Here is a 24,511-nt window from a genome sequence, read left to right as displayed (position 1 = left end):
TATTGATGAAAGAATACATAGTAATGTTATGTTTTTAAATTGCAAATTTATTCGTTGTTATATTAAATCTATGTCCGAGTATTTCTTAGGGACGCAAAAGGCACCGATTTTATGGAATGACCCAAAAACAAAAATAAAAGAACAAAAAAAACACAATAAAAACCTTGAATTCGGATATAAATTTGTGTCTGTTCCTCAGATTAAACTATCAGATGACTTCAGGACTTCCTGAATACTTTCATGGTGCCTTTATGTCCTTTCAGGACCTTGACACATACATCTTTTGTATTCCACAGAAGAAACTCGTGCAGCTTTGAAATGGCATAAGGGTGAGTAAATGATGATTGAACTTCAGTTTTCCTGTGAACTGGAAGTTAATTTCTCTGAGACTTACGGCAAAGACCTTGTCTGCAGTTAATCAGCTCCTGCTTTGTTATTCTAGCGTATCAAACATCTCGTCACGTCTGGAGTCTCTTAAGCGCACTGAGTCACCGCATGAAGGTGAACGGCTAATCAGCAGCATCTTTGGTGCGGTCGGTGTTTTATATCCCCCTCACCAGCTTCCAGGATATTCAGCTGTTTACTTTGCTTTCCCACATTTGACAAACAAAACCACAAACTAATCATTGCATTGTTTTGGTTCAAAGGTTTTAGCTTGAAGCAAGATACTTTTAGGAAAAAACAATGCTTTTGCATGCATGCACCGCTCACTTTTAAAGTGTATTTTGGCACTTTAATCTACTTGTGTCTGTAGATTTCAATCACAATACAGATCTTTAAAAGTTGTTTTCTCAAAAAATCAACAGCACTTACATACATCAACATTCACAGTTTTTATTGAGTTTTTTTTTTCATATATCATTTGCTTGATTTTATTATCGCACTTTATCTATTTGCAGCTGCAAATTTCAAATACAATACATATTTTTAAAGGCAATTGTCTCAAAATCAGTTTGTTTCTGCACTTTAGCAGCACTTGCAAATACCAAACTTAGTTTTATTCCTAGCTATATTCTGAAGGTTTTTATAGAGGGGTTTGTTCATATATTATTCTTATGTCTTTAAAATTGTATTACTAAAACATGGTGAAATTTTTTTTTTTTTTCTTGCTCATGACAGTATTTTCTGATTTACTGGGTGATAAAAATAGATATCCAAAATCCTCTCAGTAAAAACTTTTAACTCTTATATGTTTGATCAAGAATTTTAAACCTGGCTTCATACAGTGTTCAGATTCATATTCTGGAAATGTAAGCAAATGAGTGCATATTTAATTATGCATCACTTGCATATTTAAACTTAACATCTCTTTTTTATTACAAGTATTATAAGTTTGCTTAAATTTTTTTTTTTTACCCTACTCACCTGTGGTGTCTTGCCTTTATGCATGAAGTGTAATTAAGTGTATAGATTCAAAACTCCCCAAAATATGTGTTTTAAAGCTTGACGCCACAATAGAATAACCCTACAGCCACAATTTTGATTTCTTGGGGTTTTTAAAGAGTGCATGGAGTGGAAATCACCATGTTATTGAAGTCCGTTAAGCTCTGGCAGCAACGTGTGTACTGTGTTTTCCGACAGATGTGAAGTCCAGAGCGCTGCAGAACTTCATTTTCCACAGCTACACATCTGGAGAGAGAGATACAGCAGCTTTAAGAGCACTAAAGTATGTGGGAAACTACAAGAGAAGCCAGTCAGGTACCTGCTCCAAACTCTCTCTCTGTGTTTGAGGACGGTCGCCCCGTTTTCCTCCTCCTCGAGGCAGCTGTCAGCTCCTCCTTCTCAGATGTAGTTCTGCTGCGGTTCAGGACTCGATCAGACCCGACTGTCTGCTCGTGCTGTGAGGACCTGATACACACAAACACACTGACCGATTCATGTATGAACGTATGGAGTACACTTGCATCTTTCTGTTGTGCGTCGCCGCTCTGATGCCAGGTGAGTGTGTGTGAGTGTAAAGTGGGTGTGTGAGCTAACGCAAGCAAGTTTATCAGTGTGATAGACTTTGAGGACAAAACAGTCTCCACAAGTGAGATAAATCTGATTAAACCTTAATATACGTTTTTGATTCTAGGTTTTCTTTTAGGGTCCCTCTTGAGAAACAGCTCCAAATGAGTCACTAGTTGTCATCCAGTAAGAACAGAGAGCTGTAACATGAATGTGAACGTGCTCAGATTATTTCATGAGAAATATATGAGCTTATATTGACATTTTGGTGCAGTTTGAGATATTCTTGAGATCTGAAACTCTAGAGGAGACAGATGTGAGATCACCGGTATTTTTTCTCAGGAGAAACCTGTGGATATTTAGGCAAAAGTCTTGATTTGCTCTTTATTCTAATCTTACTGCTGTCTAGAATACTATTTTGAGATATTCAATGCAGTGGCGGTTCTAGACCACAGTAACTGGGGGGGCCAGGCAGGGGCCACTTGCGCTTTTAAAATTCATTTTAACCTACTTTCAGTATTATTCATTCAGTCATTTTTCACCATGTCATTTATCACTGCAATCTCTACAAGTAAGCTATAACAATTTAAACTCAAATGAATGTTTCATCATGTTTCATTTATCTGACAAATGATTTTGTATTGTAGTGTCAGTGCTTGTCATGTGACACACAGCAGCCACAATAGCACTGTATAACTGATATAGGCTTATGTTTTATTTTTTCTTTTATTCAAAATATTCCCAAACGTGTTAACTATATCATGAAATATCTCGATTCTCAAATATGTGTAAGTAAATGCATTTTGCACCTTTATAGATTGTTAGTTGATCTATAATGGGCAATGAGCAAAGTAGCCTAATAGTGTAATCTATTAACTATGCAAAAAACCCTCTTTTTACTTAAGTACCAGATATGGGTGTCATGCCATACAATATATATATATATCTTTTTATTACTTTATTTTTTTCCTCCTTTTTTTCAAACAAATACAGAACAAAAGGATACATTCTAAAGAACAACCTATACACATAACAGACATATACATACAGTGGTCACCAAATATAACTTATACTACATTCATGAGTATTCAGATTTTGATCAGATTCTGCCATACAAAGTTATGTTAAGGGTTACACATCTGACACAGTTTATGGATCAGGAGTCAAAATGATCTAAGGATCACTTATCTAAGGAGCTTCAAACTCATATAAATGGCAAAACAGAGAGAGAGAGGGAAGGAACAAAAAACACATAGGTCATCTACTAAATCTTTTCTTTTCTTCTCAACCACCTCCCCCAGTATGATGAGATTTTGGTAGATTGTTGTCTTAAGGAAAGGGTCAGCACTTCCATACTGTAGACATCATGTACAATTTCTTGCCATTCACATACAGATGGGGGATCTTCCTTAAAGGGTTAGTTCATCCAAAAATGAAAATTAGACTGTGTTTTACTCACCCCCGATGCATCCTAGGTGTATATGACTTTCTTCTTTCAGACGAATCCAGTCGGAGTTATATTAAAAATTGTCAATGGTAAAGTGTCTACTTTTATTTGTGTGCACTCACAAACAATATCAACAAAAACCTGTGCTTTTGTAAAATAATTCAGGAAAACAAACAGGATGTGCTTTCTGTTGTCTTGGTCTTGAGCAGGAGCGCTTCACCGACATGATACATATATCTATAGAATTACTATTTTAAAACGAAATAATTCAAATCGAAAACAAAAACTCTTTCATTATGTAATCCGTAAAGATGCATTTCTCTCTAAAAGCACGTCCAGTGAGGAGATGGCGGGTCAGGTTCGTCAAATTCATTTTTGCAACATTGACTCAGAAAACATTAGTTTATTAACAAATTCAAATATCCCCTCACTTTTTTTGTTTGTTTTTTATTTATTTTTTGTTTGTTTTTTTTTTGGGCCGCTGTGCCAAAATTGTGTTTGCATTCAGTAGCCTATATGGCAGCATTTTTGTTCCATGTTGAAAAATAACTAAATAAGATTAACGTCATAATATTTGAAGAATAAAGTCAAAATTACGATAATAAAATCATGTTATATTGCGTGAAGTTAATGTGAAAATTCCACCTATAGACCTACTCCTCTAAAAAAACAAAAAAGTTTGTGGCATCCGTCATTCTTTTGACTTATTTTAAAACTCTGATTGATCGATTCATGACATTCGTTTATATTCAATTGTTCTGATTTTTTTCAACATGCATTAAAATATTCATGTTTATTTCGTGCTGCAAATATTAAAGAGGAAAATATAATTTTTAAATATAATAAAGGCGAATTATCTCACTACAAATTAAAAAGCGTAAAAACACCTTTATTGTTTATATTTTATCATAGAATTGACAGAAGGCTGAGATTTTGTAGTAACAAAGCACAAAGCTGCAATTATTGAGTGGCTTGCGTGCTACAAATAATGAATGGACTTGAAAACTTTAAACAACATTTCCAAGCATTAGCCTATAGCTTACCATAAATAAAACAGCTTGTGAATAGTCACGATTCACGTAACTTTATTTACTTCCGAAAAATCAACAATAGGGACTAAGTTAAGTTAACCGAGTTGGAGCCCATAACATGGGGGGGGGCGTACACATTTTTTGCATATGGGCCTGGGGCTGACTTGCTACGCCACTGAATAAGACTGATGTACCCGCGTTGTAACACAAATACATGTAAGGTTTTTGGATTTTCCCCTTACTTTAAATGCATGCTTATGGCTCATTATTATTAATCGAAAAAAAAAAAAAACATTAAACTTTGAACATTTATTAACAAAATAAATAAGGATATGTTTTACTCGCGTTTAACACAAATAAATAGCCTATGGATTTCCCCTCAGGCTACCTTAAAACGTTCGTAGTTTGTGGTTTATCCCCCCCCCCCCCCCAGAACCGCCCCTGATTCAATGGGTTATTTTTATTTAACAAGCATGATGAATCTCAGAAATTCTATGTTTTATAAGTTCTGAAATATGCTGCGTTGTGTTAACATTTATACTTTAGGTATTTCTGCAAAAGTTGCTTGTGGTTTGGGGCTTATCATATGAGTTGATATCAAGTTCAATAAAGTGAATCCCAAATAACAGGGAACGTTCTGGCAAGGTTCTCCCAAAGTTATGAACAAACATTCTTCCATAAACAGAACGTTCGTTCAAAGTGAATTGGTCTTTAATAATGTTTTCAAAACTTTAGCACAGAAATATTATTTATACATTGTTCATTGAACGTTTTTTTTTTTTAGTAGGATGTTCGTCTAATCTTTTTTTAAATGCTACTTTTTGTTTCAGAACGTTCAAAGAACATTCAAAAGTAACACCAAATTGTTGTAACATGATAAAATGGAACGTTCCCTTAATGCTTGCATAATCAAGCAAAAACGTTCCAAAATAACGATAAAAACAATTAAATGGAACGTTAACAAAACGTTCTCAGAACACGTTTTTGTCAGCAGCTTTCTTACCGCTCTGGGAATGTCAGGCTGATAATGGAGGAACTCTAGAGGAACTGTGTGACCTTCATCCAGATGGACTTTTATGAGCAGGATCTAGTTCCTGGATCAAACACACAATCTGGATCCATTTACACACTTGCTCATCTAATGGACCTACACAGTAGGGCACATGTCATACATGGGTTCGATTACAATAAATGTATGCAGAGAAGATAAATTCTGTCGAACTGAATCCCCAAAGATATTTATATGCCGTAAGGGATTTTTAATGAGCTGAGAAGTGGTTACCTCAAGTCTTGGCTCATAAATACAGATCGATCCGATCTAGACCTGCCAGAACTTCAGCTAGATGGGTTTCCAAGAGCAGTGGCTCCCAAAAGGGTTCCAAGACAATATTCATAATCTTTAAAAATAAGTGTAACATATTAGATATTTGCAATTGGTAACAATAAAATCAACCCTTTTGTAGCTACATGCCTTAATTTGCTTAGAAAGAATAAAACGGTCATTGTGTCCTGAAAAAAGGAGCCATTGAGTAATGCATGATTTGGATTTGCAGTAACATTACAGCAACATGCATCTTTCTTTTAGCGATGTGTTTGCGTGTGGCGTCCAACAGAGGGTGCAGAGTTATTACATTGTTTACGTGCGTCTCTGAGTAGCATGAGCTCTTAAAATACTGTCATTTAAAAACAATAGACGACTCAATGTGGAAAAAGTACGTCTGAGGCTAGATATTTTTAAGGAATGCTTTGGAAAAAGGACCCGACTCCTGCTCTCCACCCATTAATGACAAGTGGCATAATCCTTAGTTCAAAACACATGTGAAAGAAGGAGCATATTTATTAATGTCACTGTGATGCATTAAATTTAAATACTTATAGAGATGGTTATCTTCGTTTTCGTCGCCACGGTGATCAGAGATCTGATTGGCTGATGACACCGGAAGTGTCTGGGCCTGTTTACATCATGATATCATGAGTAATGAGGAGAAGATAACATCCATATGAGAGATTTGATCCTACTTTCAGCTTAATCAAAACCACAGTTTGTCCCCCTTTTTCCAATATTTACTTTTGTCCTAATTATGCCCTCTCATGTGCTTGGATGTCACAGTCATGAGTTTTATTTTTGTGTGCTGTTACTTTATTAAGTGATTAGACTTGCGATTTTCACCTGCTGGATCATGAAACAGGTGAAAAAAAACACTAAAGAGGGACCTGGGCCATATCTAGAGACTCGGATGAGTCAGAAGAGCCACCTGTTCAATAAGTCAAATTTAAGAGCACTTTCCCAGAAACCTTCGGTGACGACTTTACCATGCTGGAATCTTACGCAGTCACTTGCCATGTGAGTGTAATGTCTGGTTCATTTCTGGCCCGAAGTGTTGGTCGTTGATTAACTTCTCATCCAAGCCAGATCCGGTCTGAAAGAGCCGAGATAAATCCAAAAAAAAACCCTCTAACTAAACTGGTTTTAGCAGGTCTGCCAGTCTAGTCATGCTGGTTTGCTAAAACTCTAAGTTGGTTCAAAATTAAGTTTGGTTTTCAGTAGCCCTTTTTTCCAAAGCTGCAGCATTTTAAAGCTTCATAAGTGCAGTCCTGATGCAAAGGAATCTCATTTTTGTCCATTTTTAAGGGAACTTTGCAAGTATCCTTCATGGAAAGACAATCCCACAATGCAGTGCAACAATCTGGTAGATGAAGCTGGAGAAAATAGGTTATACTTTCAGTATATTTTATTAACTAGTTAAACGTATTGAGAAAATTATTCAATGATTTTAAACTGGAATATTTTATTATTATTTTTTGTGACTTTTTTTTAACATAACAGAAAAAGTATTGATAAAAATGGTTCAATGCAATTAAAAAGCATGTATTTTACCCAATATACAGTATATGTGTATTTTAATACAGTAAGGTTGCTCAACCAACCAGCTTTATCCAGACAGAATAATGAATGATCTGAGAACTACTGGGGCTTCTGTTTGAATGAAAACACATGTGAATCGTTTATGTGAATCACACATGAAAAATGACTCTAATGTCACCAGATCTTCTCAAGAATCAAGAGCATCTGAGCACATAACATTCACTATAGTCATTACTATTGTAAACTGGCTGTAATTTAGCCGCAGGTCTTGGCTGACTTCACAACCGCTTCACCTCATATTCCCCAAGATAGGAGTCTGGTTTCAATTCAAGCAGTGTTGTTACTGTTTACTAAAACTAAAAATACTAAAAAAAAAATATATATATATATATATAGTTAACTGAAATAAAGCTGAAATAAAATAAAATATAAATATTAGATGAAAAACTTAAAAAAAAAAAAAAAAAGATAAAAATGAGAAATGTTGCCTTAACTAACTGAAAAAAATTGAAGGTGAAGTAGTAAAACTCAAATAAAAATAATTCTAAATATTAAAACAAATAATGTGCATTAAAAATTACTAAGACTTGAAAATTTTAAGGAAATTTGCATTTAAAAATAAAAGCTAATTCAAATTAGTAATAAACACTATTAATTATAGCATGTAAATACTACTGAAATAACCCTGAATACGATTTAAAGGGATAGGTCACACAAAAATCATTTACTCACCCTCACTGAATGATCTGCTGTCTTTGACGTCACAGAATAGTCGCTAGTTTGTGATTCGGGTTACGTGTGTTCACGTGGCGCCAATGTCATTTTCCTGTGGCTGTAGAATTATTAGGTCACATACATTTACGACTCAGGTGATTGGCTCAAAAACATCAGTCTAGAACTGAGTGCTCACCAACAAAAATGTTCAGCATGTTCTTGGCACTTCCATGCTGAAATGAGCGGAAATGTTAACGGATAGCCAATGGACCAACAAGAACCACAAATAGCAAAAATTTTATTGGCCTAGATCAGTTGTCTAAAATTATGCTTTAGAGTTCAAATACCATTTTTGTCTGGAGGAATTCATTCAAGCGTTAAAAAAAGAGCTTCACGTCAAAATCTTCAAAGTGCATGACCCCATAGTCGTGATTTTACTTTTTTTTTTTAAGCAAATCTGATGGATAAGCGAATATTATTTTCTGTGGTAACACATTACACCACAAAAACTACCGTTATATCTTGTATTGAGGCCAGAACATCCCTGTCTATAAGACAAAACGACACTCTCCAAAACGCATTCCACAATCAACGAGACTGTGAATGTGAGAAACATATTTTCATTTTTTGTTGGCTTCACAACAGGCCAATGCGTCTTTTTAAGTGTGATGACTTTTCATCCTGGGCTTCTTTCTTTTTTGGGACTTTTCATCCTGCTGAGAAAAAGAGAAGAATATGGAGGAAATATGACTGACCCTTTTTCCTTTTTTTTTTTTCCCTGTCAAGGGAAACGTTTCCCCAGGAAATTAAACTCGAAAGGCGATGTGACATCACTTCTATGATACCATATTCTTGCTTCCCATCCAAGTGACCTTTCCTAAAAAACATTTAAATGAAATCCAGAGGCTGGGGATGCTAGAAGCCGAGGGATGTGAATAGACCATCACAGGACGCAGAATTTCCTTTGATATGTGCTGCCGATGGCGTTTAGCTTCAATTTTTCCCTCCTGCTCGTTGTGGTCTCATGTGGTCTCATTGACGGTTTATCATCTTTGTGGACTATGTGAGATAAATTGTGCCTCCTTTAAAACAGCACAAGAATAGAATAAGCGTTCCTTAGACGTATTGTAACATTTAGACCTTTTATCAGTGGCTCTTAATGTGAGTGATGCAGTTTCACAGTATTTATGCCAAAAAGCATTTGCTAAGACAAGCATCACTATTCCTAGTGCTCACATTAGAAGGCAAGATCAATTTTCTTTCATTTTGTTGAACTTTAAGAGTTAAAGGTTTTTATGGGGATTTTGGTTCTCTTTTTTTTATCACTCCATATACCAGAAAATACTGTCGACAGACAGAAAACAAACATGTTTACCATGTTTATAGAAGTAAAATGTTAAATATATACCATAAGAATGATATATTTGAAAAAAAACTCAGTAAAAACCTACAGAATATGTTTCTAATAATTTTAGACTGAAACCACTGTAGATAGGGAAAAAAAACAGTTAAGTTTGGTGTATGTAAGTACTGCTGAAGCGAAAAGGTCTGATTTGTAATTGACACAAGTAAATAACATACATACACAAGTAAATAAAGTCCAATAAAATAAACACTTAAATGTGTATTTTGGATGTTTTCTTTCCACTAGCCTAAAAGAAGTCAATTTACGTGAATTTTTTTTTTTAAATAACCCAAAACTTTCAAACTGATGCATGAAAAAACAATGGGCCCTATCATACACCCGGCGCAATGCGGCGCAATGCGGCGCCAGGCGCGACGCAAGTGTTTTTTTGCTAGTTTTAGCCCGACACAGATATCATTTTCATGCATTTGCACTCATTTGTGTGCCCATGGACGTGCTGTCCTGAAAACGAGGTATGTTCAGGCGCATTGCTGGTGTGTTGCTATTTTGAGGCAAGTGAAATAGACTGTGCCATTGACCAACTAAAACCTGGCCTAAAGTTAATGGCACAGTATGTTTCTGTTATTTAAAGAGCGCGTTAGTAATATGCGCCTATAGGCGGGTTCACAACGTGCGTACACTCTGCTTATTACACACACAGGAACGCGCAGCAGCACGCAAACATGCCAAATATTACAAATTAAAGAATTACAATGTAAAAGATTATTATTGTGTAGGCTACATAAATATAAAAATGCCTACATGTCATAATGGATAGTCACTGCATGTATCAGAATTAGGCTACCTATTTGCTCGCGCACGAGCAGATCCGTTTCCTCTCTGGAGACGCGTTGTGTCTTTGCACTTGCAAATTCCGCCGTGTAAATAGCAAATCCGCCATGGCGGGAGCGCAACTGGCTCTTAAAGGGAATGGGAGATGAGACTCTGATTGGTTTATTGCACATTATGCCCAAAACACACCCATTACTCATTAAGAGAATAGGGACAGCCCTTTTAGACCATGCGCTTAGATCGTTAAAATAGGGCCCAATAGTTTTGCATATAAGCATGTAACAGTCTACAAATGGTAAAGTATTTACCATGACTTTAATCCATTTACTGCCAACTGAATTAAATTGAAAAGCTGTTTGGGTTTATTTCAGGGCGGTGGACCTGCTTTAATATTGACACCAGACATGCAAAAATCATCAAGGGTTCGAAGGAGGCTCAGTTTGGATATACAGTTCAACAACACGAGGCAGACGGGCAGAAATGGTAAGACTGCATCTTCAGAAACTGATCTGTAAAGATCATCAAAACCAGCTCTGTATGAAAACCTGATGGCAACCTTGATTTTATATTCCCAGTTTGAGTTTCATAGGCCTGAGAAAACATTCCCGAATTAACATTTTACAGCTCTGATGTTACTCTTTCATAACTCATGAGATGGAGTTCGCAGCCATGCTTCTCTGAAGAATCAACATCGTCACAGATGTTTCTTCTAAAATGTGTGAATAATTTAAAAAAAAAGACACAAATGAGTCATTCGTTGTCACACAGTATGAGTACAGAACTATAAAATGAATGTAGAGCAGCTCAGACCATTTGATGAGAAATGTTTGAGTTCATATTGAGATCTCTGACTTTCATATCTTGGCACATCTAAGCACAGTTTGACTTTTTCCTTAAGGAGAAACTTCTTGATTTGCTCTCTCTCATGGCTGCCTAGAAGAAACAATCGAGACATTATAGAGAAAGGCAGAAGTTCAGCAATAATTAATAACAGTTTCATCCATCATTTTTTTCCGATGAAATACTGTTGTGAAATGCGATCGTGCTCATGGTTCTGCTGTCTGCTGGCAAACACACAGTCTCAGAATCGACCTTGAAACTCTCCCAGCAGGAAGACGAATCGCTCTTACTGAAGTAAATCAAACTGCGGTTCTCCCGACGCAACGTACTTCAGTTGCATCTGCGCAAATTCATGGGAAATTAAATAAGCAATAAGCAAAACCATTCACAACCAATAACATATGTTCATAGTAGCAAGTGAGTCATAACTGTGGACATTTAGTCTTTTCAATTTCAGGGTTATGGATTATAATTCATAGAAATTCAAGAATGTTTATATATGCGTTAGTGGTGGTGCTGCTCATCCTATAGCGCTATTTTTGCAAACAAAGTGAGGTTAGTCAATAACAAACCATATTTTCCAACATTAAAAATATGATCCGCTGCAAAAAAAGGAAACCAGTAGGAAACACTATGTTAATATTGACTTTTTTTCAGTCTATATGTCAATACAATTTCTTAATAATTTTTCATTTACAATGTTTATTCTACACCACAAAAGTGTGTAATTTAAAATTGTATTGCATTAATTCTCCAGTATTTCCAACCCTTTTATTATTGGTCAGGCAAACAGACAAGTCCCGCCCCAAAATCACGATTGGTTGACTACGAAGTTGACGGATCAATGTTTTGAAAGAAACGCAATGTTTCAGTTTTTCACACTTTATGAAGCCTGACTGAGTATGTGGCTATGAAAAATTGCATATACTAATATGCATAAAATTAAATCAGATTTAGACCACGATGTTAAACATACATTTTAGGACCAGGTGCATGTATAATTGCTGCTATGCAGAATGTGACGTCATAAGCAAGTAATGGCATTACTGTAACCCAGCCAGTCTTTACCGGAACGTATGTTAAAGCTAATCAATTAGTCCTAAATATTACATGCTCACAGTTTACAACCTTTAAAACACAGGGTATTGTTTTTGACTCATAAAAGCCCAGGTACACAAAAGAATACACATCGTTAACCAAACTCCCACGGCACCAAAACCACCGAATCCGGACGTCAGCTTCCTGTTATTTAATCCTGAGGTTTGTCATCACTGATGGAGAACTCGTGGTCCCCCAGCATTGAGAAACCTGGGGGCCTTTGATGTGCACAGGTAAATAAGTGGAAAGTATTTGCACTTGTCTCGACCCGTCTGCGAGCGCGAGCTCTGGAAAGTATGTGTTTTGTGGCTTGTAATTCCCAAACCCCCTCCTGTGCATCCCATCGCAAGACAAACCATGTGGCGCGCGCTTCCCTCTGGAATGCGATTTACTGCGCAGAGCCGAGAGGAATGCTGTTTTTCCATTTCTGTAGAATGTCACAAAAAATTAAAGGACACTTTTGCTTCATGCACTAATGCATAAAATATTTTAGCTCTTAAAAACACATGCATCTAAAATGATTATGTTAAGTTTTGCACACTATTCAAAAAATGACCCCCTGTTGTTTTAGTCAAGCCCTAGTTTACATGCAAGAGTGACTGGATGTTTTGTTAAATTCTACCGAATAAAAAGCACCTCTTTTACATATATAGTATCACCCAAAAATGAACATTTGCTGAAAATGTACTCACCCTCAGTTCAGCCAAGATGTAGATGAGTTTGTTTCTTCATCAGATTTGGAGAAATGTAGCATTTCATCACTTGCTCACCAATGGAAGTGAATGGGTGCCGTCAGAATGAGAGTCCAAACAGCTGATAAATACATCACAATAATCCATAAGTAATCCACACCACTCCAGTCCATCAGTTAACATCTGGAGAAGACAAAAGCTGTGTGTTTGTAACAAACAAAAAAATGGCAGTCTCCTGTTTCATATAAAAATACATCACATTACGGTCATAAAATTGGTTGACATTAATGGTAAACACTAAAAAGTACTAGTTGCTGATTCTGTTTCAGTGATACATTTCCTCAGCATAACTCATGAGCTTAAATGAAGAATTTATAGTATACTTTAGGGATATTGGTATCCACATGTCAACATTTTCCGATATGCACGATTAAGAACAACATCAGTCTATATTTCAGCTGGGTTTCTAGCTAATGTCATCAGCAGATGCTTTTATCAGAAGTGACACACAGAAGTACATTATTTCAGCTCCTGAAAGAACGTGAAGTGGCTTTGCACCCAATTCCGATTAGTTTTTCAAATCCAATATTTAGGGCTGACCGTCTGCACCGTCACTGTGCAAGTGCTGAAATCAGATCCGTTTGTTCAGACAGCGAAGGCAATATCCAGGATATTACAACTAATACTAATCTGATTGTACTGTTTAGACTGAAATGCATTTCTAAAATTCCAATTTTAATCAGATTTCAGACCACATACAAATATGGTTTGGATTGGGTTTGTAGGAACTATGGATTTCGCACAGTTTTTGCGGTTCAGACAACAAAGAACTAAACGGATTAGAGTCGGACACGGGAAAATTATCTTAAAATGAATTGAACGTGCTGTTAGCCTTCATTTGCATATGCTGTCTGCATTGTTTTAGCACACAAAATTACGCAGATCAGGCAGTGTTGCAAAACACAGCCAAATGCAACTGGCTGTTTTAACAGAAATATATATATAAACAACTCATTTAAACAAAACAACTGTCTGATTCCCAGTAAATGCAATACAGCGAAGGCAATATCCAGGATATTACAACTAATACTAATCTGATTGTACTGTTTAGACTGAAATGCATTTCTAAAATTCCAATTTTAATCAGATTTCAGACCACATACAAATATGGTTTGGATTGGGTTTGTAGGAACTATGGATTTCGCACAGTTTTTGCGGTTCAGACAACAAAGAACTAAACGGATTAGAGTCGGACACGGGAAAATTATCTTAAAATGAATTGAACGTGCTGTTAGCCTTCATTTGCATATGCTGTCTGCATTGTTTTAGCACACAAAATTACGCAGATCAGGCAGTGTTGCAAAACACAGCCAAATGCAACTGGCTGTTTTAACAGAAATATATATATATAAACAATTCATTTAAACAAAACAACTGTCTGATTCCCAGTAAATGCAATGTAATTTGCTTTGGATAAAATGCATACATCTAAATGCAAACAGTGCAAACTTTTGTGAACAAGGTGCATACTATAATGAGCCTCATTTGCATTGCAAGTTCATTTGTTTGTGCTAGAAAAAAGAGAATGATAATAAAAAGAGAATGTTTAAGTGCATTATGCTTTAAGTGCATATGCCGCAATGTACAGTAGATACCAGTGTAGCATACCTGGAAAAGTTGAACTAGAAGTGATTACTGAAATACTGTCCTCAAATCTGGTGCAACTGTTTAGTGAGTTTATCAGTCAACTCTTGATTGTGTTTGAACCTATGGCTTTCAGTAATCAGTCCTAATGTTTACTCATACCATTGAAGTGAATGTTCAGTTTATCAGTATATATTGTAAAAAAATATTTGAAAAATGACTGTTGTATCTGATTGTATTAGTCTATATAGAGTGATAGTCAATGTAAAAAGGAGCAAATGGGAGAAGCAGATGAACACAAAATGCAGTGCTTTGAAAGTGAATCTGTCAGAGTGATCACAAGCCTTTGCACTGTTTCTCCACCATTTTGCAACCATATAGTTTGCTGCTAACCCAAAATATCATTATACACTCTAAAAAGTGCTGGGTTGTTTCAACGCAACTTTGGGTCAAATATGGACTAACCCAACTTTTGGGTTAAAAATGTCATTGAAAAATTTTACCCAACAGCTGGGTTAGTCCATATTTGACCCAAAGTTGGGTTGAAACAACCCAGCATTTTTTAGAGTGTAGGATAAAATGTACTCTTTCATTGCAGTGTGGAAACCCCAACTGAATAAAATACATATGACTGGATGGATTCACAGAGCAATTAGTGTGCTAGCTTCTATTACAATGTAAATGGAAGGCAGCATACAGGTTTGGATCGACATGAAAATTAGTAAACAAATTCTAAATTATTCATTTAGGAGTATGCTGGGATACTTCAGGTTGTTTAGGACTGTTCAAATGGTCTGTCATCCTTTAAGATGTTGAGCTCCAATTTATTCTGAAAGCCCTGGCATGTTGTATTAGCATCGGGTGGCTTGGAAAAACGACTGGGTTTAACTTGACGTTCCTCAAATAACTTTGCCTCAGGATAGACTAAACCTTCACTACAGGTGCCAAAGTGTAACGGTACATTCCAATAATGACTGACGTTCAGAAAGTGGTGCATTGTGGGAACTAAGAGTGCTGAACATCCCGAAATCAAATGCAATCCGTCATGTGACTTAAAGCAAAAACAAATCCTACTATGGTATGCTAAAAAAAAAAAAAAACGGGTAATTTTCACTCAGAATTTGCTAGTAACTTTCACAAACAATTACAAAGAAACGGCAAGAAACACACTAAATACATTTTTAACGGTGAAATTTTAAAGTAGAAAAACTGAAATAGTATTTTCTTGTAAAACGTACTCCAATAATCTGTTTTATTTTGAAAACTCATCTTTACAGTGTACTTTACATTGTACTGAAAAATTGCCATATTAATTCATTTACCAATGGATACAGCAAATTAATTAGCCTGCTTAAATGACTAGTTTTAACCAATGGTTAATGGTTTGCTGGACTTAGTAGAGTTAGTTGGTTTCTCAGCCTGCTGGTTTTCAGCTGGTTTAGTGTCCAAAACTTATCTAAAATGTGACCCTGGACTACAAAACCAGTCTTAAGTGTCAATTTTGAAAAAAAATATATATTCTGAAAGCGGAATAAATAATCTTTCCATTGATGTATGGTTTGTTAGGATAGGACAATATTTGGCTGAGATACAAATATTTGAAAATCTGGAATCTAAAGGGGGGCAAAAAAAAACAAAATATTGAGAAAATCATCTTTAAAGTTGTCCAAATGAAGTCCTTAGCAATGCATATTTGACCCATACAATGTATTTTTGGCTATTGCTACAAATATACCCCAGCGACTTAATACTGGTTTTGTGCTCCAGGGTCCCAAATCATCAAACTAGAGCATATTGACTAGCTGAAACCACTCTGGTGGTGAATTAAAACCAGCAAACCACCTTAGACTGATTTATGCTGTTTTATGAACAATATGACAAGTTTGCAAATTGACTGACAGTAACGTTTCTGTCATACAAAACACATGGTTGTAAATAAAACCATCAATCTAGACCTACTGACTAATGAAAAACACACTGCTGGCCAGATAAAACCAACAAACCACCTTTACACCATAATAAGGTAGTTTGCTGGTTTTTTGCTGGTAGGTTTAGTTGTTTTTAAGCTCGCTTAGCTGGTTTAAGTGCCCAAAACCTCTATAAAACCATCAAACTAGACCATCCTGACTAGTGAAAACCACCCTGGTGTCCAGTTAAAACCACCAACCCACTTTAGACTGGTTTATGCTGGGGGGGTTTTCGCACTGACAATATGACAAGAGCACAAATTGACTGAAAGCAATGTTTCTGATTCAAGATTGTAGGTAAAACTATCAAACTACACCATCCTGACTACTGAAAACCACTTTGTTGAACAGTTAAGACCAACAAACCACCTCAGACTAGTTTATGCTGTTTTTTTCCCATATTGACTATATGACAGGAGCACAAATTGACATTTCTGTGATTCAAAACACACGGCTGTAGGTCGCAGTGGCAGTGGAGGAATGTAAACATTGCCATGGATGGATTTCACAGGCCAAACTCTGGGATGTGGTTTGTTGTCGCAGTTCTAAACGTCTTGATCTCAACACGAACAGCATTACTGAGTTTGCTGTTGGTTTCTGGTATTGGCTCCGTCTCAGAGGTACCTCAGAAGCTGGAAAAATCTGCTTAGCAGTTCCCTGCTGCTGGGCTCATGTGGCGTTTTCCTCCTATCAGGGAGTGAATGACTTCGACTGGAGCGCAGCTGGAATGTTGAACTTGTGATACTGTTTGTGTTTCTCATAAAATGGCTGTTTGGAGTCAGCTGCTACTGTTCACCAATTTATTCCCAATGTTTTTCTTAAATAAAAAACAACAATTAAAGCTGTAATAGTGCATTAGAAAAACCAAATACGCCAAATTAGATTTTAATAAAGCATGATGCATAATTGAAGATTACATCAAACGATTAACCCTGATCAAATAATGCATGTTGTATAAGTATTTGAGGATGAATATTCTTGTATTTCAGGCTCCTGGTTGGAGCTCCCTTTGAGAGCAGCGGTGAACACCAGACAGGTGACGTCTACAGATGTCCACTAGACGGCAAACCCGCCACAAACTGCACGCGACTGCATTTAGGTATCATATCACCCGTCTGACGCCTCAATATTAACTCTTTCCTTGCCAGCATTAAAAATAAAATGTTGGCAGCCACTGCCAGCATTTTTAATCATCTTCACAAAAATTGCATGGCCCCCAAAATATTTTTTATGCAACATGCAATACTATATGTCAAAAGAAAGAACAGAGCCTCTGCTTTCAAACAATTTTATTCTAGCTTCATGCGTTCTTTTTTTATAAATACCCTAATCCTAAATTTCATTAAAAAAGCAAACATTTCGAACAAAAAGCTACGAAAATCACATTTCGTCAAAGAGTACATCTGGATCTGATTCAGAACGATGATCAAAAAACAGATGGAGTAGATCATTTCCATCAAGACCCCCAAATCTTCACAGTCCTGAAACACTTCCTGGATCGACATTTCATTCGGTAACTTTAGTCAGTTTTAATTTATATGCTATTTAAAGGGCACCTATTATGCTCCTTTTTACAAGATGTAATATTGGTCTTGAGTGTCCCCAGAATGTGTCTGTGAAGTTTCAGCTCAAAATACCCCACAGATCATTTATTATAACATCTGGAAAATGTCATTTTTGAGGCATGACTAAAAATAGCTGTTTTTGTGTGTATCATTTTAAATGCAAATGAGCTGCATATTCCCGCCCCGTCTCCAGAAGAGGGCATCGTGTATACGTCTCTCTGCTTTGCATACCTACTGCAATAAGCAGCAGGTAGAAGCAACATAATAGAGCGAGAGAACCGGTGTTCAGCCGTACATATGGGAAGCCAAATGCACTGAAAGTGAGACGAAACAGTGCGATGTTACAGAGCTTGCGCCGCGCTGACCTGTCAATTTCAACTGACCGAGCCACACGACCACGAACTAATCTCACAAGCGCGCCACTGATCAATTAAAATGCTTTGCTAATGTATGCACACAAAAACGCCAAGTAGTTAAAACGCTAAGCACTATAACGACATGACATTCACAAAAGAGTCTGGAGTAAAATGATCTGCGCAGACATAAACGTATTTAGGTAGATTTTGAGGCGTATTACCTTGAAAAATAGAAGTAATCCACTGTGTCCTCAGTGGCGCATGTTCAGCCATGTTATGTTCAGTCTTACATCCAAACACAGAGCATCGGGATTGCTTACGAGACATTGTTGACATTATAGCTGCTCAAGAGCGGAGAAAATGGAGAACAGCATACAACCTCTGAGGGCGGAAACTATAGCAATGCAGGGCTGTCAATCAGCCGCCGTGGCCCGGCCCTATGCAATGTGATGTCATATTGCTTAGAGCACCAAAAGAGTAGGCCTAGTGAGATGGATTTGGTTTAATGGGGATTAAAAAATAAAGAATGGGTGGATTTTTATCATTGTTGGGTGGTTGTGTACACACATTGCCAACACACATTTATGTCCAAACACCATGTAAAAGTGGATTTTGTATAATAGGTGCCCTTTAATGTTTGATGATCACATTATTTTACATATGCATCTACATACGCATTTACTTGTTTCTGCTTCTTCTTCCCTGTGTTTTGATCCAGAGATTCAGTACTCTTTCAGAAGATGTGTAATAGCGCCTCCTATCAGTGAAAATACGGAAAGCTGAAAAATTCTGTCAATGGCAGGGAAAGACTTAACGGGGTCATCGGATGCCCATTTTCCACAAGTTAATATGATGCTTTAGGGTCTTAATGAAAAGTCTTTAACATACTTTGATTAAAATTTCTCAATGGTAGTGTAAAACAACACCCTTTTCACCCTGTCAAAAACAGCTCTGCACAGCAACCCGTTTTAGTGCATGTTCCTTTAAATGCTAATGAGCTCTGCTGGCCCCGCCCCTCTCTTCCATTGGGTGACGAGCCGTTCTCATGAGACTGTAAACTTTTAGCTGCATTTAGCAGCGGAACTTGCTAACTAGCACGTTATTAGGAAAGGCGATTTGCAAAGATTCATAAAAGCTGAAGGTGAAGCTGAATCACGAATGATTCGCGCAAACATAAACGCATTTAGGTAGATCGGGGGCGCATTCTCTTCAAAAACAAAAGTAATCCTCTGCATCTTCAGTGGCTCAGATATTGGGAGTAAATGATGACTGCTATGTTCATTATTACATCCAACAACAAAACACCTCAATCGCTTAGGAGCCATTCTTGTCTACATCTGCTCCGGCGGTGAAACAATGGTGGACTGATGACAGCTCACTCAGGTCTAAGGTAAAACACTAGTGTCAATCAACGATTATGGGAGGGGCCAGGATTTGTGTGACATCACACAGCCAAGAACCTGAGAACGGCTTGATTTGAGAAAGGGGATATTATTTATAGGGATTAAATAAAAACCACTGAGTGGATTTTTATCATTATAGGGTGGTTGTTTACACACACTGCCAACACATTTCAGTTCAAACAACTTGTAAAAGTGAATTTAGCATCCAATGACCCCATTTAAGCTTAAAAAAGGTGTAATGTAACAAAACATTTTGTAATTTCTCTCTCAATTTTCTCTTGCCGTTCGGCTGTTTATCATATAATTTATATTATAAATAAATATATTTAATATATAAACATATATTGAAAAGAAATGGTACTTGTGACTTTTAATCTCATTTTTTTTAGAATTCTGACTTTACAGCACGCAATTCTGTTTTCCCCCAAAAAATGTTTAGACACCTGACCTGAGCACATTCTGATAACTACTTTCTGAGAAAAAAAAGTCCAAATTGCGAGATGTAAACTCTTAATTCTGAGAATTGTGAGATAAACTCACAATTGTAAGAAGAAAGTAATAATTGTGAGATTAGACGTCACAATTGCCTTTTTTAGATGTTTGTATTCTGGCGGAAATAAGCTTTCATTCAACTCAAATTGGAATTGGAGTCGAGATGTTTTGCAATTGCATAAATCACACTAAAATGGAGAGTAATTTTGGATAAACTCATAAGACTTTAAACACTCATAACACAAATCATGTTAAACAGACAAATTCATTAAAAAATTTAATCTCTTTGTATGCATGAATTTAATTATCAAAACTCAACTGGAGTTAAAACAGAGCTGAAACAATGTGTGATTCACGCGTTTTCACTTTTTCACTTTCAACAAAATGTACATGTGCACAGTGCTGGGTAGGAACTGATTACATGTAATCTGGATTACGTAATCAGATTCCAAAAATTAAGTACTTGTAATTAAATTATATTACATTTTAAAACACTCTTTGAAAGGCTTCTCTTTCATACACATTGCACATTCATGTTATTTCTTATTGCCAACCTTTTTTTTTTTTGTCAGCCGAACGTCTTTCACCTAATATATTTACTTGATGTCCCCCTGAGATTTTAAATAATAAGTTCATAATTAAGTAAAACATTTGCATGTTCAAGGTTCTCTGATGTTGGTTAATCATCACATGACATTCAGGTTAACAAATAAAATATTTTATCTTTTTTTAGTAAGAGTTTTATTCTAACTGTTGTCATTTTACAATTATTTATTTTAATTTTACATTAATTATGATTTAATTATTTATTAGCTTTTCGTGAAACTCACAAACCCCAGTTTTGGAAATCAATGTGAAAAATGAGATAGGTCAAAAGTAATCTAAAAGTAGTTTGATTATATTACCTAAAATACGTAATGTAATGGGTTATGTTACTAACTTCAATTTTTGTCATGTGATTTGGAATCAGTAATGGATTACAATTTGTAAGTAATCTACCCAGCACTGTGTGTACATGTCGTTGTCTATGTATTTATAACAGAACACAAGCATTCAAACACGGAGGTCGCCCAGACGCCAAGAAAGTCATGATTGTCATCACTGATGGAGAATCGCACGACAGCCCAAACCTACGGAAAGTCGTGGAGGAAAGTGAGAAGGATAATATCACCTTGTATGGTATTGCGGTGAGTTAATGCCTCTTTCCAGTAGAATCCTCCAGATGTGTTCTTCAGGTTTACTCTTCTCCGTCGGTCATGTGACTCAGATACTTGAGTTGTGTTCAAACAGGTGCACAGGTTGAACAGGTGAGCATAGTTCAGATAGTCCAATTCCGTTCCAGGTTCTTGGCTACTATAATCGGCGAGGGATCAATCCTGAAGCTTTTCTGAGGGAAATCAAGTTCATCGCCACCGATCCTGAGGAGCACTTCTTCAGCGTCACTGATGAGTCTGCACTCAAGGATATCGTCGATGCTCTGGGAGAGAAGATCTTCAGCTTGGAGGGTAGAACTCAATGAATACATCTTAAACATAGTCATAATCTCATATTTAACCCATATCCCACACTGCAACATTCTAAAAAACATTCAGAACACCCTAGCAACCACATAGCAACATAAGAACCACTCAGAACACCTTAGCACCCACATAGCAACATAAAAATACTCAGAACACCCTAGCAACTACATAGCAACATAAGAACCACTCAAAACACCCTAGCAACCACATAGCAACATAAGAACTACTCAGAACACCCTAGCAACTACATAGCAACATAAGAACCACTCAGAACACGCTAGCAACCACATATCAACATAAGAACCACTCAGAACAAAAATACTCAGAACATGCTAGCAACTACATAGCAACATAAGAATCACTCAGAACACCGTAGCAACTGCATAGCAACATAAAAACAACTCAGAACACCCTAGCAACCACATAGCAACATAAGAACCACTCACAACACCCTAGCAACCACATAGCAACATAAAAATACTCAGAACACGCTAGCAACTACATAGCAACATAAGAATCACTCAGAACACCGTAGCAACTGGAGGATTTGGGATTTGGACAGCAGAGATGGAGGACCAGCTTGTCGATTTGCGGCAACAGCACGAGTGTTTATACAACGTGTCCTGTAAAACATATTTATTCTCAAGTCTCAAGAGATTTTTCGAGATTTCCCGTGTCACAGTCGGGACCAAATCTGTTGGTGTGTGGTGTGCTGTCTGTCACACTAATGTTAAATCTGGGATTTGTTTTTTGTCCTCATGTTTGTGGTCTCTCACATTTTGAAGATCTTATAAGATTTTAAAAGTATTTTAGTGTGTACCCAGCATTAGCAACTGCATAGCAACATAAGAACCCATCAGAACCCCTTAGCGACTGCATAGCAACATAAGAACCACTCAGAACACCGTGGTAACTACATAGCAACATAAAAACAACTAAGAACACATTAGCAACTGCAACTAAAGAACCACTCAGAACACCCCAGCAACCACATAGCAACATAAAAACAACTCAGAACACCTTAGCAACCACATAGCAACATAAGAACCCCTTAGAAACCACATAGCAACATAAAAACAACTCAGAACACCTTAGCAACCACATAGCAACATAAGAACCCCTTAGAAACCACATAGCAACATAAAAACAACTCAGAACACCTTAGCAACCACATAGCAACATAAGAACCCCTTAGAAACCACATAGCAACATAAAAACAACTCAGAACATCTTAGCAACTGAATAGCAACATAAGAACCACTCAGAACCCCTTAGCGGCCGCATAGCAACATAAGAACCACTCACAACACTGTAGTAACCACATAGCAACATAAAAACAACTCAGAACACATTAGCAACTGCATAGCAACTTAAGAACCACTCAGAACACCCCAGCAACCACATAGCACCATAAAAACAACTCAGAAAACCTTAGCAACCACATATCAAAATAAGAACCCCTTAGCAACCGCATAGCAACATAAAAACAACTCAGAACATCTTAGCAACTGCATAGCAACATAAAAACCTCTCAGAACACCTTAGCAACTGCATAGCAACTTAAGAACCTCTCAGAACACCGTAGCAACTGCATAGCAACATAAGACACTTGGAACACCCTAGAAACTGTATAGCAACATAAAAACCACTCAGAACTCCACAGCAACCACATAGGAACATAAAAACAACTTGGAACATCTTAGCAACCGCATAGAAACATAAAAACAACTCAGAACACCCTAGAAACCACATATCAACAAAAACCACGCAGAACACCCTAGCAACCACATAGCAACATAAGAACCACTCAGAGCACCCTAGCAACCGCATAGCAACATAAAAACAACTCAGAAGACCTTAGAAACTACATATCAAAATCTAAAATGAGAAAGAACACCCTAGCAACCGCATAGCAATATAAAAAATACTCAACACTCTAGCAACCAAATAGGAATTTGCTAAAAACCCCTCAGAACCACATAGCAACATCTAACACTACTCAGAATACCCTAGCAACCACATAGCAACATAAAAACCATTCAGAACACCCTAGCAACTGCATAGCATTAGCAGCACATTAGCATCGCTGCAGTGATGTTTGCATTGTTACTACCACAGTCTAGTTTTCTTAATAGTTTTTTACTTTTCTGCAGGCACCAACCAGAACGGTACGGCCTTTGGTCTGCAGATGTCTCAAGCTGGATTTTCCTCACATATCGTAGAGGTGAGTACGCGCGTCTTCATCCGTTCCAAACAGAAGAAATATAAATATTGACAACAGCGCTAATGTGCGGAGAATTATATTACGTACTCAGCGAGGTGCATGAAATGCTGTTATTTTGCTCTTTGCACTCTGTGATTGAGTTTAACGCTCTTCCATTAGCCTGGAGCAGAAACTACGGAATCAGTCAGACTAAAGAGTCACTGATAGATTGATTCGTTTACCGCTCAGTGCCCATGGGGAAACAAACCTGAGGCACGTCCTTTTAGGCCCCGACAGAAGCATGGAACGCCACTCTTTCAATTAAAATAAGGCTTGTTTATGTTTGAAGCCGCTCCACATGCTGTGAGCGGCATGAAAACAGCTTAGACCGGCTTCTGAGGGAAGACTATTTTTCACACCTTCCCTCTCGGTTTGAGTAATCTCATGCAGGAGAGGGGTTTGAAGGCTACTTTTGTGTTAGATGAAGGACAACTTACCCAAAGAAAAATAACATTTTTTTTCACTGTTG

The 24,511-nt window shown here is 37.0% G+C and overlaps 1 protein-coding gene across 1 annotated transcript in view; it reads left to right on the top strand.

The window, feature by feature from the left end:
• Positions 1–1,833: 1,833 nt before the first annotated feature.
• The window catches only part of itga11b (integrin, alpha 11b), a 53,906-nt gene continuing 31,228 nt past the window's right edge, over positions 1,834–24,511 (top strand). Inside the window, exons 1-7 of the mRNA XM_016467292.1 lie at positions 1,834–1,938; positions 10,574–10,685; positions 17,433–17,556; positions 20,364–20,365; positions 21,251–21,446; positions 21,602–21,764; positions 23,933–24,003. Of these exons, the coding sequence (XP_016322778.1) occupies positions 1,878–1,938; positions 10,574–10,685; positions 17,433–17,556; positions 20,364–20,365; positions 21,251–21,446; positions 21,602–21,764; positions 23,933–24,003 (729 nt within the window). The 5' untranslated portion in view covers positions 1,834–1,877. The remainder of the gene's footprint in view (positions 1,939–10,573; positions 10,686–17,432; positions 17,557–20,363; positions 20,366–21,250; positions 21,447–21,601; positions 21,765–23,932; positions 24,004–24,511) is intronic.

The sequence above is a fragment of the Sinocyclocheilus anshuiensis genome, unplaced genomic scaffold (genome assembly GCF_001515605.1).
Source record: "Sinocyclocheilus anshuiensis isolate Anshui unplaced genomic scaffold, SAMN03320099.WGS_v1.1 scaffold688, whole genome shotgun sequence".
NCBI classification, from domain to species: domain Eukaryota; kingdom Metazoa; phylum Chordata; class Actinopteri; order Cypriniformes; family Cyprinidae; genus Sinocyclocheilus; species Sinocyclocheilus anshuiensis.
This window is presented reverse-complemented; position numbering and strand designations above follow the sequence as displayed.